Here is an 18687-nt window from a genome sequence, read left to right as displayed (position 1 = left end):
GTGTGTGTGTGTGTGTGTGTGTGTGTGTGTGTGTGTGTGTGTGTGTGTGTGTGTGTGTGTGTGTGTGTGTGTGTGTGTGTGTGTGTGTGGCAAAGGGACACATTTGATGTTGTGTTGTTTTCTTGGTGTTCGGACCCCCTCGTCTGCTCGTATCTAAATAATGCTCTTTGACTCACAACCCTCGTCCCAGTGTTGCGTAATCGAGCACCAGGATGAAGGACGTGAGGCTGAGGAGGTGTTTTTTGTGGGGACGGCGTTTCCAGAGGCTTCACCGCTGGAGGCTGTGATTCAGAGGGAAAGGCCTCCAGGCGGAGTGTGTGAAGGCTTCAGTTGAAACGGGGACTGCTTCTGTGTGAAGCCTCGAAGAGGAAGAAGGGAGGAGGAAGTCAGAGGACGGAGAGAAGAGAGAGGGAGTGATGGACAGGAGGAGGGAGGAAGTCCATTCGGGAACGCTGCTTGTCATTTCCTGTCCTGACCTCCACGTCTCGACAGCTCGAGTCGTTACGGTCGACCTGACGCTGCAGCGCTGCTTCTTCTTCTTCTTCTTCTTCTTCTTCTTTTGGCTTTGACCTCCTCGTCTTCCTCTCTTCGCTCTGCCTTCTTTCTTTCGTCTCACATGTCTCGGGGCGGTATATGGATGATAAACAAAGGCAAAAATCAATTCATTAAACCAACAACAAATGTAATTAGTCTGTCTTTTCCTTTATGTTTTAGTTCATTAAGTCGTTCACTGCTCCTCCCTCCGGTTATGCCGTTGGCGTCTACTGTTCACAACGTTGTCCACATGAATCTCTTTTCATCTTTTACTCCAACCGGCTCACAGAAAACTCATTTTAATCAAATTGATTAAGTTTTTTGCCTCGAAGGTGAACAATATTGCCAAAGAAAAAGCAGAAGAGACAACATCCACGTCGCTCTCGTTCTCTTCCTCAGTCTCTCTCATCGCTCGTTCCACCTGGAAAGCATGTTTTCTGTATGAAGTAGTTTCTGAAGTGTTTTTGATGATTGTCCCCGTTCAACGCTGCGTGTACTTTACATCCATCGCCATGTTTCTCAATGCTTCTCCCCGTCTGTTCTCTCCTGGCAGTGGACGGATGCATCGACTGGTCGGTGGACCTGAAGGAGTACCACGTCCTGGCCGACGAGCCCGTCCGGGTGAAGTGCGCCTTGTTCTACAGCTACATCCGAACCAACTACAGCATGGCCACCAACGCCAAGCTGCGGCTCATCTGGTACAAGAACAAAGGAGACGCCGAGGTACGAGCGCCAGTACGAGCCGCTTGTGTTGATTTAGTCAAATAGTTAGAGTCAAAAGCATAAAAAAGTCTTAACTATTGAATACATAACACTTATGGATTATGAATATAGTTTTAATGTTATGAGTATTCAAAAGGTCACTTGTCCAATATCCAATAATAGAATATGTAACGCTTGTGTTTGTGGTTGTTTTACTCAAATAGTTTGGATTAAAAGTTTAAAAAAAAGAAGCAGACACGCCCCTAAGATGTGATAGGTCTGTCTTTCCTCAACACAGTGAGATATCAAAAAGATTTCAACACAATATTGATGATACAACTCCATTCATGACGCACAGGGAGTCCGGTAGGAATCAGACGAAGCGTTCTAGTAGAAAAGTGCGAAAACGTGTTTTTCACCAAATTCAAAATGGCGGAATATTTAGGAAGGCGGACTTTATGGGTCTGAGAGGCTTTTTATGTCCAGCAGGTGGAGCTGCACATGTGTGAATTTGTTCAAGTCAATTGGCCGGTCCAACTCCTAGGGGGCGCTAGAGAGACTTTTTTTTCTGACACAAATCTGACGGCTGTTTCATACGTCTGTGGTCACCCGGCCCGACACCAGGGCAACATTCGGTGACTTTTGGGCTCCGGCAAGTCCCCCAAAAAGCAGTCCAATGTTTTAAAATAAGAATCATACGTAATAAGAAACGCAGTTTCAGTAGTTCTACATATAGTACTACACATAGTACTACATATAGTACTAGTATTACTACGTCAGTTGCTTGGAAGCTAAAAACTGTTTATATCTAAAGATACTAAAACCATCTCATCAAGCTGTATTATTATTGTCATTCATGGCCGTGAAATGAAACCAGGACGTTTCAGTAAATCAGGGATTCATAAAATGTTTTTTACTGGAAGAAATACATATATAAAAAAATATGAACTTACTCGAGAGACTTTGCAGTGACAGTAAACAAAATGTCAGGCTGAAATAACCCAAATATGATTTATTCTGACTATTAAAAGTCTCCACGAGAGACGAGGAAGGATATATAACAGAAGAAAAAATGGCGGAGGAAGTCTCCTTCACGCAGACATGTGAGGCGTTGCTCAGCAGCGCCGTGGTCCGGTGCTGCCGCCTGTGGCCGGAGGCCGTACTGCAGGAATATTACTGATCTAGTTGTATGGAAGTAGAAAGTAACACGGAGGATGTTTAATGTGTAATGAGCGAGTGAAGCTTCAGGCTGTGAATGAATGATATCATGTTTCAGCTCAGAACAAAGGAAACTTGGCTTTTCACTAGAAGAATAGTCGACTTTTTGTTAAGAAACAGCCTCAGCGGACTGGAAACGTAACATTTCTTTAATTGTTTTTGCCTTTTAGATCCAATCTGCATCCCAATACAGGTTTTAAAGTGTTCACACTGGGGGGAAAACACACTTAAATCAGTCAGTAAAAGAAAGAAAAATGTCTCGAGTGTACAGTTGTGAAAGTGTGGAGAATCTCTCCTTGCTTGCCATGTTTGGAAAGTGTTTGAGTAATAGCCAATAGACAGAAAGTAGAGGGACTGATCCATCATGCCGGTCCCAAGCGATCCAGTAAAACTCCCCTTTACCGCAGTGTGGCTTAAATCTGAATGGTTAAACAGGAAGTAGCCGGATTACAAAGATAATGCGTGTTAATTAAATGTTAAAACCTGATGCTACGGGCGCAGCGCTATGCCCTTCTGCCTCTCATTGTATGTCTACTAGTTAATACCACAGAGGGTCTTTATGTCGCTCGACTTAATAAAGAGGCTTACATCTTCATGCCGGTTGTTGTTGTGTTACTGCTGTTAACACCGCGGTGTGTGTGTTTGTGTGTCTGTGTGTGTGTGTGTTGTGCTCCTCAGGAGCCGATAATCTTCTCGGGTCACCGGCTGAGTAAAGAAGACGACTCCATCTGGTTCAGATCGGCTGAGATGGAAGACAATGGGTTCTACACCTGCGTGCTCAGGTAGCGCCACACACACACACACCCGGACCGACGGCTCGACAACCGTCCTGACTGCGCCCCTCGAGGGACGGTTCTTCTATACAGCCACGACCCTCCAGGATCATTTTAGCCTCGAAGCCTCGAAGCGTCTATTATTAGAGAAAGAAATGATAAAATAAGTGAAGTCACGTTAGCTAAAATATCTCTGGAACCACAACGTTGATTGACTTCATTTAAACTGCTGAAATACAGCAAAGCATTGTGGGAAGAGTTAACTTATCGTTAAGTTTCATTAGATCGTTGATAAATTTACAATTTTGTAAAATTTACACTTTACAAAGTCTGATTCCACCGGGTTGTTCTTTGTTCTTCTCCTTCGACCTTTCAGCCTGCGACGGCTTTTGTGTTCGGGGATGTTTCTTCAAACGTGTCACACGTCTTAAGCAGACGTTTATCCAATCTTAATACCCAGCATGCCCCAATCCGAGCAGGTTTAGGCATAAAGCTTATAACCTTTCCATTTTTTAACCGAACGACAGGTTTTTTTTTTACTAAAATCCTCGGTAACAGGCAAAGGATTTGTGTTTTATTCAAATTTTTTTCCAGATTTATATTTCGGCTTGAAAAAGGTCATTTTTGGCAAATCTTGCTGAGATCATTCCGAATGTTCATAGTTATGATTAAAATGTTTAAAAAAAAAAAATCTTTTCACAAATAAACTTTGAAAAAAAGATATAAAATAATACATTGTGTTAGCATTTAGCAGCGCTGCTATCGGGATGTCTGAATGTGCTCAGTATCCATCGTGAGAGAGGAAGAAAAAGCCCATTAGTGATATTTAAAAAATAATACTATTCATCATCAACATTCTCATTATTTTCTCCGTGCATATTTACCTTAATAAACAGATTAATTAATCTGTGGCACATTAGCAGTTTATCTTCAAAAAGCCGTCGAACAACAATTTAGCAAACTCTCTACCAATTACTGCAATCAGTTAAGCAGTACAGATACTTATCGATGTATAAATACACGGAGCAAATCTCTGGAGTGGCTGGAACAACAGGTCCACCTTAAAAATCATCCCACCTTAAGTGAGCCGTTGATAACTCTCTTTAATCAGCGAGAGCCGAGCCGACGTTTAGAAAACATACTTTTAAATCATTTGCATCTCACTTTGTGAGGTTTGTTCCAGAATATAGAGACTTTTCTCCTGTGTCTAGGTTTTAGAGGTGTGTGTGTGTGTGTGTGTGTGTGTGTGTGTGTGTGTGTGTGTGTGTGTGTGTGTGTGTGTGTGTGTGTGTGTGTGTGTGTGTGTGTGTATTTTCCCCTCTGCTTTGTGGATCGCTGCCAGTTTCGTATATTGAATATTTACAATATGGCTGCTGGCGCTACAGCGTAATCTGGCCTGAGTCCTCTGTGGTCCTTCAGGGATACGTGTGTGTGTGTGTGTGTGTGTGTGTGTGTGTGTGTGTGTGTGTGTGTGTGTGTGTGTGTGTGTGTGTGTGTGTGTGTGTGTGTGTGTGTGTGTGTGTGGATTTGTTTGATATGGTCGAGGTGGTATCAACCCGCAGTTGGCTTTGTAGCCCAGTACAAGGCTGAGAGTGTTGTTTACCTGCAAGTGTGTGTTTGTGCATGTGTGTTTGTGCGTGCGTGTGTGTGTGTGTGTCTGTGCATAATGAACTAAATTAAAATATGCCCTGTGAAAAGTAAACATTTTGCCAGCAGCCAGACATCATCCAGAGGGACGAGTTCATCCAGTATGATGATATTTGCTGTTTCGATGTAATGAAAATACGCTTAAAGGAGATCAAATCTTCTCTTTCCTTTTAAAATACATTTTGAAGCCTTCGTCTTTAGGACCGGGTCCATAAAGCAGCGAAGTCGCTCAACAGACTCCACTCAAACCTCTCTGGCCTGGACTGAAGCTTTCCCCTGCGGTTGTAGCACACCTCCATCCATCCTCCATCCATCCTCCATCTTTTCACACAGTGCTGCTTCGTTTGCGTGATTTATTTTCTCACGTCGTCGCAAATCGGCACTCCGACCTTCGTTTTTTAGTCGCGCAACGCTGAAGACTGAACGTCCTCTCCGTTCAGTTATCAAGAATTTGGCCTCTAGAGAAATGTTAATTAAAGAGTCATAAAGAAAATTCCATCGTTTCATCGCAGCGGCTCAAGGTCCCACTTTCCGACCCTTTTTTTTTGCAACCACGTCTCTCAGTCCGTCACGTCCAGACGAGCGTGTCCTCGTCCCTGAGAGGAAGGACGGATGAAACCATCGAAGGAAGAAACTACAACGTAGACGAGAAGAACGAAGCGTCATCACGCGGACGACGGCCGTATTTGAAGCGTCTTCATGTCTTTGTTTCACGTGAACTGAAGCTGCTCCTCCGTCTCCTTCACCTTCATCTGCTTTCCTTCCTTGCCTCCTTTCTCCAGTTCCTCTCTCTCTCTCTCTCTCTCTCTCTCTCTCTCTCTCTCTCTCTCTCTCTCTCTCTCTCTCCTCTTCTTTTCCCCTGTCTCTGTCTGCGCCCAACTCTCTTTACCTCCCTCTCATCCCCTCCTCCGCCTCTCCTCCCACCTCCTTTTTTTTCTTCTTCTTCTTCCCCTGCCAGAGCTTGACACCTATCCTCCTTAATAAGCTCTTTCTCTCCCTCTTTCTCTCTCCCCCTCGCTCGCTCAGCATGACAACCTAATTAGGGCTCGGTGTCTGTCATTGTCTCGGGGTCTCTTATTAACACGCACACACACACACACACGCGTGCACACACACACACACACAGACACACACACGCAGCACCTCCTGTACCAACTGGATCACATTATATGACTAGAAGGTTGTATCGAGGATGTGTAGACACAGAAAAAGGCAGAATGTGCTTTGAAACGCGTTCGTCGTCGTCGGTCTGACGTGTTTGTTGTTTCTCTGATGAAGAAAATCGGTTCTGTTGCTTTAAAAAAAATAATACAGCCACCCTTTTCACGCTTTCCACCTGACACTCGCGAAAAAAAAACATCCGATTAATCTGATTGGCCGAGATTACCGTCCGTAGATGGATGAAGGCCTCCTGTGGAGATGTGACCGTGTGGGCGCTCCACTTGTCTCCGAACACGCCGCCAAGGTTCAGCTTCGTTCTTCCCCTGCGAGCCCGTCGGCGTTTCACCTTCACACTCGTGCGGCCGTCGCGTTGCGCACAACCGCTACGAACGGTTCCACTCGGTGGCGATCGAGGACGCGAGGAAGAACCGACCCGACCGGAAAACTCTGGATGGAGGAAACACTCTGGAGGCCGGCAGCGGGAGAGGAACAAAACCACAAAGTGACGGAGTTTTGTGCCATAAAAATGAACACATCGTAAAGTAGCCGCAGAGTCGGTAATTAGCTATAATGCAAGTTAAGTTAAAGCAACAAACTTACTTAAGTTAAAGCAACAAACTTACTTAAGTTAAAGCAACAGACTTACTTATGTTGAAGCAACAAACTTACTTATTTAGGTTAAAGCAACAAACTTACTTAAGTTAAAGCAACAAACTTACTTAAGTTAAAGCAACAAACTTACTTAAGTTAAAGCAACAAACTTACTTAAGTTAAAGCAATAAACTTACTTAAGTTAAAGCAACAAACTTACTTATGTTGAAGCAACAAACTTACTTATTTAGGTTAAAGCAACAAACTTACTTAAGTTAAAGCAACAAACTTACTTAAGTTAAAGCAACAAACTTACACCTAGTTAAAGCAACAAACTTACTTATGTTGAAGCAGCAAACTTACTTATTTAGGTTAAAGCAACAAACTTACTTAAGTTAAAGCAACCAAAATTACTTAGGTTAAAGCAACAAACTTACTTATGTTAAAGCAACAAACTTACTTATGTTAAAGGAACAAACTTACTTATTTAGGTTAAAGCAACAAACTTACTTAAGTTAAAGCAACCAAAATTACTTAGGTTAAAGCAACAAACTTACTTAAGTTAAAGCAACAAACTTACTTATGTTGAAGCAGCAAACTTACTTATTTAGGTTAAAGCAACAAACTTACTTAAGTTAAAGCAACCAAAATTACTTATGTTAAAGCAACAAACTTACTTCGGTTAAAGCAACAAAATTACTTATGTTAAAGGAACAAACTTACTTCGGTTAAAGCAACAAAATTACTTAAGTTAAAGCAACAAACTTACTTATGTTAAAGCAACAAACTTACTTATGTTGAAGCAACAAAGTTACTTAGTTAGGTTGAAGCAACAAACAGCTGAAAGAGCTGACTTGTTTGTTTTTCTGATGTGCATTATTTTCCGTTGCCGTAGCGATACGATGGCTTGGCGGGAACAGCCTGGTGACGCTTATGAATCTCTTTATTTTAAATAGTGGAGTGATGAGTTGTCGGCCTCCTGCTGTGAGCGTCTCCCGTTGCTTTCTGTATCCTGCTGTGCGTTCACTTACCTGTTACTCTACTTGTTCATCTATCAACGTCTGTCACACACACACACACACACACACACACACACACACACACACACACACACACACACACACACACACACACACACACACACACCAATCCATCCATCTGTCCATGATAGATGTGTGTTTGTGATGAGATGTCCGGCTTCCTTTGGGAACCAACAAGCTGAAACAGTTGCTCTGGAATTTAGTTTCCTCATACATGACATAGTTTTCCTTCAGTCTGTTTTTACTCACCGTCCCTCCGGCCTCCTCTCAAGAATCTCATGTTAGATGTTTTAGGTTTTGTTTACCTCTGTTCACTGTAAACAGATCTCCTCTCTGTATCATGATGTCATTCAACACAGTCACACGGTAGTTTGTGAATTAGTCAAAAAACAGTCAATCTATTGGTTTTGACACAAATTGTCTTTTTTTTAGCATGATGACATTTTGTTAAACATCTAAGTTGGTTTTAGGCATCAAAACCACATCAGAGTTGGGCTCAGAACCACTTCACACTGCCAGGTTTCGGCAACAAACCCACGTAATTTGGTTTAGGCAACAACAACACAACCATTAGACCGCAACGCGGCGCCCAAACAGGGGCTGAAAGTCCCGCGTGTGTTGGATGCATCCGCCTCTCCTCCCACCAACAACACAGTTGTTTTGGACGTTAAATACTCCTTTACTCTGGAGTGAACGCCACGGGGACGTACATAACAGCAAAAGGTAGCAGTTTGTGAGACTATTGTCGCCTCCTAATGCGTCTAAAGCATCTCCTGGTCGTTATAACTCTACAGTTTTACACTGCATCTAAGAAAAGTACATTCAATATGCATCACATTCCCACCTGTGTGACGTATACGGCCCAAAGACACAGTTACACTGAGAGAATAAAGTACATTTGAGCCCATTTTATAGAAGCAGGGTCTAATTAACTCCTCTCTGACAATGTGTTCAGACAATTAAATTAATTAATGAAAGAAAACTCAATGTCAGAAGAAGAAACAGAAGAAAGGTGACAGCTGTATTCAAGTGTACATTAGAACTGTGTTGGCCTGAGGCAAAATGGCTGCCATCCACAGGCAGCATTGATCCTGTTCGCGACCTCTACAAAGCGGCCCGGGTCTCTCTAATTCATGCAGTCTGCCCCCGGTCCGCCCCGAGCTCAGTAGCTGCTGGCAAATAATGTTTCCTATTCTCTTCGAGGTCGCTGACAAGCCCTTGAAGCGCTCGCACATCCTGCCTTGAATAAGAATATTAAGACAAATATGAGCTGCTGCTGGATTCACCGTTGTTGTGCGTCGTCCAAACACATCAAAACATGTGTCGCAATTTATGTATTTTGAGTTTCTAAAATGTGTGTCGCCTGGTTTCAGTCCTCTGAGGCTCTGCCCACGTCTCCAGTCAACCATTCAGAGGTCCGTCGGCTGGATTATGAATGGAAATATCATCTTCCAAGATAATTAGTGAGCGAGCCACATTCCTGAAATATGCAAACAGAAAAATAATAGATGTTTATGGAACGCAGAAATAATAAGTATGAAGTATTTGCAAAGTTCACTGCTCCTCTCGCGACCTCCACCGCAGCTTCTCGGTGAGCTTCAGCTCATAGTTCAGCTTCTGGTCCTCAACTTTACTGTTTGGCTCTCATGCTGTCACGCTAGGGGCCGATCACGCCCAAACAGCTCGGTGCGCCAGTGGAGTGAAGCTTTCACGCGCAACCGGGCGATAAAAATGAAAACAAAATGAAGCTTTTAAGCAAATAGCCCCCAAAAAACAAAGGTTTTGGTTTCACAATATTACACAAAAGGTTTTCATCTAGAATTGTAAAGCTTTTTGTAATTAAATCCCGCTAACATTAGCGCCTCGTCGGCGGTCGCCATTTTCTTTTGAATTTCCCGCCACACGAAAACAGGGGGGAAGTGGTAAAGTAATAAAGCTCCGCCTCTCGCTCGATCCGATTGGCTGCCTTGGCCGAGTGTGACGTTGACGAGCTGTGTGTCTCCGCGCCTCGCGCTTAAAAGTTGAGGATATTTTAACTTTTAAGCCTGAAAACCGCTAGAAAAACACGACACACTGCGTTTAGAAGGCGCGCATGAAAGCCGTACCGCAGGAAGACGACGGTTTTGCTCGCGACACGTTTTTGCATTCAGCAGCTTAAGCTCGTGTTTTTCTCGGGCGTTGGGAGTGAATAATGGACATAGATCCATTAAATATAAACCTTTGTTTTCAAAGAGGCGATAATACATCACATGGTGTCTGTTATTAGTGAGACAGCCCCCAAAATGTTAAAAAAAATAACACATTTTCCTTTTTATTGCAGTTTAAATTGAAGTCTCCCAGTTCTTCCTCAGTGGAACAACCATGTGCTGGCGCTTGTTGTTTGTTTTTGTTGTTTTTAAATTACCACTTGGGGAAGCCAAAGTGGGGCATTTACAAAATCCTTTAATGTTCCCAAATGATATTTTTCTCGCCTCTTTTCATTAGAGTTCTACATAAAAGAATAAACATTTTATGATTGTTATACACAACTGAACATTTCACCGCAGAAACAATAATCCAGCGTCGAGGCGCCGTGAACAATAAAGTTACAGAAGAGGGCCGATTATAATAATCCAGCAGGTTCCATTAACAGCTTCACATGAGGACTTCCTGGTGGAACCAGTGAGGATGGAGTCAGTAAAAAGTGAGTTTTTCCATCTTCTTTTAATGTTTTTCTGTGCAACAAAATGCCACAGGGTGAATAACTGCCCTCCGTCCTCTGCCGTGTTTCAAACGCTTCATTGCATAAGGCGGCCATTTGTCTTTTTACCTGTTGATCTTCAAAGCCCTGCACATCCCCAGTGTCTGTCAGAGAGAGAGAGAGAGAAAGAGAGAGAGAGAGAGAGAGAGAGAGAGAGAGAGAGAGAGAGAGAGAGAGAGAGATGGCGATAAAACCAAAGGTGAGCAGACATTAAAAGGTGGAATAACATTCTCTCTCCAGAGACCTTAACGGTAAAATAACGCCGTCTGAGACACGAGGAGCGCAAGAGAGAAAGATGTGCGCTGACTGGTGGGGAAGAGAGAGTCAAGGAGAACGGGTAAATAGAGGGAGAGAAGAGCAGAGGGAGAGAGAGAGAGAGAGAGAGGGGGGGAAGTAGAGAAAGAGAGATGGAGCAATGAGTGGAGGAGAAAAGAAAAGCAAAAATCCATTTTCTCTGCAGGTGAAAGGACCTCGGGAGGGGGAGAGGGCATGCTGCGACGGCCCGAGACCCTCTATGCCACCACTATGATTAGGTCACACACACACACACACACACACATACACACACACACACACACACACACATCACTTAGAGTGAAATTGATACACGCAGTGAGAGGTCTCAGTTTATTTTTTGGGACTGCAACACTGTGAGAGAGACTTTGCACCAAACCCCGTCCTGCAAACACTGTGAGAGAGTCGGGCAGAAAGAGAATCAAAAAGTCGTTCGAGAACACACACACACACACACACACACAGACACACACAGACACACACAGGAGGACGAAGAAGAAGGAGAGAGACAGAGGACGAACCGATGGAGAAAAAAAGGACTCGGCGAGAACAAAATAATGAGTGTTATATAGTGAACAAGGTAGCGTGAGATGAGAGATTTCATGCTTCTGGCTTTGGCCGCTTTTCACTTTTCAGATGGAAATGTAACGCGCTCTCGTGGGGAGTGAGTGAGTGAGTGAGTGAGTGAGTGAGTGAGGGAGTGAGTGAGTGAGTGAGTGAGGGAGTGAGTGAGTAAGTGAGTGAGGGAAGGAGGGAGGGAGTGAGTGAGTATCTGGACCCTGGGACGGGGAGTTTGTGAATTGGCCGGCTGACTGTGTGGCTGAGTGCTGGTTTCGTTTTGGAGACATCTTGGCCAGACATTTGCGTTTGGTCGCCTCGGTGGCTGTTTTGTGTTTGTGGCTGTTTTGTTTTTCCTGGATGTTTGGCTCGTTTGGCTTCAGCGGCTAATTGACTTGGTCGGCGGCGGCTCGGCTCTCACCAAGACACACGCAGGGGTTTGTTTGGTTGAAATGCTTCAGGCGTGTGCAACATGGAGGCTGGAACACGCCGACGACCGGCCTCTCCTTTCTCTTCATCTGGTATTTTCATAGTAAAGCCATAAGGTGCCAGAGAATTCTTTAAAAAAAAAAAAGAAGCTGGTTTTGCCAGATGCCGATCCTATGGAAGCCCATTTCCGCCACAAAAAAATTAAAATAGGCCTTTTTTCAAGTCAACCCCCCCCCCCCCAAAAAAACAGTTTGGGGGGGGGAGTCCTAATTATTTTTATTTTTTTTGGTCATTATTTTTATTTTTATTTTTTTTGTCGTAATTGTTTTAATTTTTTTTTTTTTTTTGGTCCAAATTTTTTTTTTCGATCCTAATTTGAAAAAAAAAATTATTTGGGCCTTAATTTTTTTTTTTTTTTTTTTTGTCGTAATTTTTTTTTTTTTTTTTTTTTTTGGTCCTAATTAAAAAAAAAAGGTCCTAATTTCTTTTTTTTTTTTTTTTGGTCGTATTTTTTGGGGAGTGTGTGTCGTGGAAATGGGCTTCCATACACTTCACAGGCCATAATATACCCTCAATCCAGACTATACCCGGGATTGAAGGGCCTAGGATAGATTATACCCTGGATATATGATGAACGAGGCCAATTTATACCCCTCCAGCCAGATTATACCACCATGATATCAGTAGTGTTGAGTGATAAACAATAATTGCTTAACTTACCTGATGAAGCCGAAACCCCCAATAAAATGAAGAGATAAAGATAACTGACTTAAATCTTAAAACACACACTTTTATTACTTCAACCAGACAAACAGAAACAACGTTAGATTTCCACAAAAAATCAAAGATTTCTAAATCCTGAAACTTCAACTTGTAAGACGAGCGAGTCCTCGCTACAATATAAATGCAAAATGTCACTGCTACACCAATGCTAACGCGGTTATTATTATTAATTTCAAACTTCACGACACGATGAAAATAAGGCAAATTGCGTGGCAGCTGAATGCGGCTACGTTTAGCTAAAAATAGCTAGCACCCCTTCACTCGGTAGCTAACGTTAGCGAGCTATCAAGATGACCTAACATGATGATCTCTGTAGGACCGGCCCTGCCTGGTAGAGTCTGTCTGAGGACAGTTTATCCACAGAGTTTACTCTGTATCCAGGTTTAATCTGGGTTTAAGGGTCTAAATGTGGATCCTGAAGCTGAGTTTATACTCGCTGTAGAGCATCCATGCTAGGGCTTGGTCGCGCCTCTGATTACTGACTTTCTTGTTTTGTGGCGTCCGTAGCGCCGGGTGCTTATCAGTTGGTTCCCAAGTCCCTAAAAAACAAGAAGCTGTCAATGTGAACAGAGCGAACAAGAAAAACACACAAAATTCAACTTGCAAAGTGCATTCTGAGGCCAAAATAAACCCTCTTCAACTTCTCGGCACAGTGTTGCTGCTTCAAGTCCTTCGTGTCCTTTTCGTTCTCTCTCCGGTCTCCTCGGCGTCGGGTCGTTGCGTCCGACTCGATGAGCAGAGTCCGTAATGGTGATGACTGCGTTGCTGTTTGTTTGGTGGAAAAGGTCGTTACAGACAGAACTTTTTTTAAAATCCATTGTCGGACTAATTTCCCTAATCTTCACATTTGTTCAGACGCAGTGGGAAAAGTTTTGCTGCATTTAGACTTTAGTTATTGTGCACCCAAGCTTGTGCCTTACAACTCTCAATAATTAAATTTCTCAATTAGGCCGTGGTGGGAAATTGCTCCCTGGATTTTATTCAAAGGGAACAAGGTTCTGCAGCAGGAGCGAGAACGAGTCCTAAAACCACAAAACGAGAAAACATTTGTACATCTCCGACTTCCTTGTCTCCGTGTGTTTTAGTCTGTGGCTCAAAGCTTAAGAGATTGTACTGTTTTGTTCCAAGATAAGAAACATTTAAGCATATATTAGATATGCATTTGCTATGTTTTGCTTTTTGAGGTGAAATGTTTCATTCAATATTTCTCCGGCTAAATTGGTGCCTTTGTAAGGGTTTAAAAAAGAATGGCCAGATTGCACCAAATTGCTTTATTAGAAGAAGAAAAAATGAATAAAAGCCTGACCTACTTTTGGCATTCATCGCACAACCTGGACACCAATTATGAAAGTAGTGTCAATTATTTCCTCCCCAGGACCCATTATTATAGGAAAAGTTAAATTAAATCAAACCCCAACGCCGACTTCGCTGACATTTTGCACCGTCAGCGAACATCGTCCTCCATGTGAATAGCCTTTAATGGAGACGCGGCTGACCTCTGGTCAACAAAAAAGAGGCATATGTTGACATTTTCCTGACGGGTGACTTTTTGTGGTCGCGTGACTAATGGCCGTCCTCCGCCAGGAAGCCGAGGCGGCGGCGGCGCGGACGTTGGTAGATCATCGGGGGAGGAGTTCAGGACGGATGATGGCTTCGTCCGGTCCCGTTGGTTTCTCGACGACCTTTTTCAGGTGTACGCTCGTGAATTATTTTTAATGGGAAAGTGACCTGCACCCGTTGCTCTTTACCGAACCCAATGCAACCGTGAACCAGGTGAACTCCAACCAAACCTCATCAAAAAACATGCTCTTGTGGGTTATTATGGAAGGAACCGCCTCTCTCGAGACGATCCACATTTCTCTTTGCATTGGAGGATGAATCCGACCTCTTCTGTGGATTGTCGCACCCAAAAAGAAACTCGCAAGATATAGTTGTATCCGAGGGTGTTTCTTTAATGCCAGCCAAATGTTTAACCTTTCTCCCCATCAGATTAGCAGATGCAGAAGCGGGAGATAAAGACGTTGAGCGGAGAGAGGACGAGACAAAGACATGAAGAGATCTCACTAAACCGGAGAGGAGGGGCGAGCAGAGGAGGAGAGAGAGAGCGGTCATTGAAGTTTCGTGTTGGCAGTCCTCTGTGACTTGGCAGCCGGCGGTTCGGTAGCGCTCTCTCGCCAACGTGAAACCAACATGAGCCGGTGGATGCCAACTCTAGCCGGCGCCTGCTGCCCTGGCCGGCCTGAAAAAAAAAAAAAAAAAAGAAAGAAAAGTAAGCCTTAGTTTTGACGCTTTGATGTTCAAGAGGTTCCAGGTCGCTCTGAAATTCTGATCCGGCTCGGTGGAGGTACGGCAGGGAAGGACGGCGTCAGACGAGGAGGGAGGGCCGAGCCAAGAGGCCGAGCGCCAGAAAGACTCCTCTGAGAAGCAAAGGTGGTGCTTTGATCCTCGCAACAACAAGGCCTCTGGCCTCAGCGTCCTTCAGGACCACGGACCGGCTCACAAGACACAGCGAGAAGGATTTCAACCCCCGTGGAATCATGCTCGAATGTTATAAGATCTCATTTATTCTGACCCGACGGTGTTCTTTGTGTGCACTCGTTCTCCTTGACGCTTTTCCAAAGCGACAGACGAAGGAAGTTTAATTTCGAGGACGTCAATGCTGCAACGATCCAGCTGAACCCAGTGGGAGCGAGAGAGAAACAAAAGTACATGTGGTGAGCATCTCCTTGTGTTATGAGAGGGTGGAGTCACTGTGGAGGTTCTGTTGCTTGTGTTTGGCGTTTTGTGCGTCATCACAGTGGCTTTTGGCGACAAGAAGGACAACTCTTAGACCAGACAATGGAGTGGGAGCAACCTGTCAATCACCTCGTAGCCCCGCCCTAAATCATACTCCACTTATGGTCTGTTTGACTCTAAACAACCATAATTTACTGAATGAACATCACGCTGTATAGAAGATGTTTACTGAGGGAAGTAGCCTTTCATATAGACTTCTATACAACCAGAGGAGTCGCCCCCTGGTGGTCAGGAGAGAGAATGCAGCTTTTTACACATGAAGCATGGACTATATATATCTATATATATATATATATATATATATATATATATATATATATATGTATATATATATGTATATATATATGTATATATATATGTATATATATATATATGTATATATATATGTATATATATATATATGTATATATATATGTATATATATATATGTATATATATATGTATATATATATATATGTATATATATGTATATATATATATGTATATATATGTATATATATATATATATATATATGCGTTCACATAAATGCACAAAGTACGTGAACTTGAACTCTCCCACACCAGCACAGATTCAGAGGAAATCAAGCGTGCACGACTTCATTTTAAATACAGGCCTGAGGGTGAATGAACTCAGTACTACACACTAATAATACACACAAATACACGTTCAGTGAAGTCACCTTGGCCGGGTGGACGCTGCTTTTTCCCAAATGCAGGTCGGCCGTCATGCTGCGAAACCCCACGCTGTGTTTTTATTACACGTCTCAACTCATTCATAAGCTGCAGAAACTCAGATACATGAAGGCAGGAGCGTTTGACCTCACACCTTTCACCACGACACTTTTCTTTCATTGTTGATTGTAGTTGTCATTGGGCGAGAGGCTCACGCTCACGTGGAGCGTCATTAAAAACCCCAGCGAAGCTCCATCGCTGCCATTTGGTGGGAAACGTTTCAACTAAACGTTCGACAAAAGCTTCGCACAAGCAGAACGTGACGCCACACTCAATAATGTAACACAACACAGTGTGTGCATGCATCCTGATTGAGAGGCGTTTGTGTTCAGATCCTTGCATGCACAGACGTGTGTGTGTGTGTGTGTGTGTGAGTGAATGCCTCAGCATGCGCAGGTGTCTGCGCTCCCTCTCGCCGCCTGTTAGTTAGATTGATCGTCAAATTAATCCGCCGCTCCGTCCAGGTATAAACACGCTGCCTGCTGGCCGGGACGCAGCCCCCCTCTATTAAACGCCATAATTCAACGCACCCTCCAGCTGCCCGCCCCGATGATGGGGAGGGTAATTGCAGGGAGGGGCGCGTTTGATATATTGATGGGGAGGATATGGCGGCTTACAGGTTGATTCAGAGATTAATTTATTGCTCATTTCGCATTTTACGTAATTGGAATTTGTATTTTCCGGGCGGGGGAGGAGGAGAGTTCTTGTTTTCTGGAGATCAGAAGGGAAAACACACACACACTAACACTAACACACACACACACACAAAGCACTCAGATTAAATATTAGCAGTCAGCCAGTGCTGGTTCGCCTGGAGTTGTGCCGTAGGAGTGATGCTGCAGGGCCCGGGGACACGTTGGCAGTAGATCGTGGACACAGCAGCAGATGTACAGCAATCCCATCAAATGATGATCAAAGAGCGACGGCGGAAAAGAGAAGGAAAAAAAAGAAAGAGAGTCATGATAGCCTCTCTACATACGCGGTCTGTGTGGCGGTACGATAGCCTCAAACGCCGCTTTCATGAACTTCTGAGGCGAAGACTCCGAGGAACAGGAGGGGGAGGGGCTAATCCAATTAGAGGACTGTCATAATTTGTGTTAGAAAATGTGTCGCATGCTTTTGAAGCTGTAAACTGTAATATTATTATTTTATTTTATTTTTTTACATGTAATGCAACTTGAAGTTTCTTTCATTCGCTTCCTTTTCATTTGTCGGGGTCGCCGGTCGCACGCAGTGATGTTTCAGCTCTCACCTGACATCTGTTTCAGCACAGCGACACATTCATCATCCGTGTTAATAGATAGGGACTCGTGAACACAGACACACACACACACACACATCTTATGCACAAAGCAGAAACACTGATATCACATGTTTTATTCATAGCTGTCTCCAGATGCAAATGCAGGCAAACCAACTGTACCCTTTCTCAGCCATGTTTCAAAATAACAAGACTCACACACACACACACACACACACACACACTCACACACACACACACAAACAAGTGTAACTTTCAAATTGCTGAAAACCAGAGGGTTATGAATGTCAGCCACTCGCATTAGACACAGAACGGCATCCACAAATCTCTCCTTTCACCTCTTTAAATCTCTTTTTTAACCCCATTCACATTCAGGCCGACAGGACGCGTCTTCACTCGGCAGGTTTTACTGGCAGCGCAAATTTATTTGTAAAGCGTGTTTGCCAAAAAAAAAAAAGGTTACCAATACGGCGAGTCCTGTGCGGAGCAGCAGAGGACACGTCATACGCATCATAACGCTCACAGACCGGATCAAAAGAACAAGAGGATCCCATAGCACCTTTTATTTTGCTGCCAATGTGAACACATACTGATCCCTCTGTTGTTTAATTATAGCAGCTGATTTACAAGGAAGCACCGTCCCAAAATATATATGTTCAACGCTCTGAAGTCAGTAAACCATCAAGTACTCTAAATGTTATGCTTTCACTTTGTAATAGTCATTTATAGTGTTTTATTCCCTCATGAAAGACAACAATGTATTTTTTATGGATTCAAACAAATCTTGTCATTTGTAGTTTTTCAAGTTGTATTTTAATCTGCTTAGAGTTATTGTGAACATCATAATTCATCTCTAATATCTATTTATATTTATGTGAAAACATCTCCTTCGACCAACTGGAATTATTCAAGTTTCTCTCCAACACCATGAGCGTTTTACGAGATCACACGTTAACCCATCACGACGTGAAATTTGTACGGAGCAGAGCCTGAACGTTTCGTTAGCAGTTAGCGGTGCTGCTAACATTACTAGAGCGGCTAACGTTACTAGAGCGGCTAACGTTACTAGTGCTGCTAACGTTACCAATGCTGCTAACGTTACTAGTGCTGCTAACGTTACTAGTGCTGCTAACGTTACCACTACTGCTAACGTTACTAGAGCTGCTAACGTTACTAGTGCTGCTAACGTTACTAGAGCGGCTAACGTTATTAGAGCGGCTAACGTTACTAGTGCTGCTAACGTTACCAATGCTGCTAACATTACTAGAGCGGCTAACGTTACTAGTGCTGCTAACGTTACCAATGCTGCTAACGTTACTAGTACTGCTAACGTTACTAGTGCTACTAACGTTACCACTACTGCTAACGTTACTAGAGCTGCTAACGTTACTAGTGCTGCTAACGTTACTAGTGCTGCTAACGTTACTA

At 43.4% G+C, this 18687-nt stretch overlaps 1 protein-coding gene across 1 annotated transcript in view; it reads left to right on the top strand.

The window, feature by feature from the left end:
* LOC137779312 (X-linked interleukin-1 receptor accessory protein-like 2) overlaps positions 1 to 18687 on the top strand; it is a gene marked incomplete at its 3' end in the record, with an annotated part of 242124 nt that overhangs the window by 171821 nt on the left and 51616 nt on the right. Inside the window, exons 3-4 of the mRNA XM_068566951.1 lie at positions 1088 to 1257; positions 3133 to 3236. Coding sequence (XP_068423052.1) covers positions 1088 to 1257; positions 3133 to 3236 — 274 coding nt within the window. The remainder of the gene's footprint in view (positions 1 to 1087; positions 1258 to 3132; positions 3237 to 18687) is intronic.

Source organism: Clinocottus analis, unplaced genomic scaffold (genome assembly GCF_023055335.1).
Source record: "Clinocottus analis isolate CAN_PGR_092001 unplaced genomic scaffold, fCliAna1.0.p SCAF_71, whole genome shotgun sequence".
NCBI classification, from domain to species: Eukaryota; Metazoa; Chordata; class Actinopteri; order Perciformes; family Cottidae; genus Clinocottus; species Clinocottus analis.
This window is presented reverse-complemented; position numbering and strand designations above follow the sequence as displayed.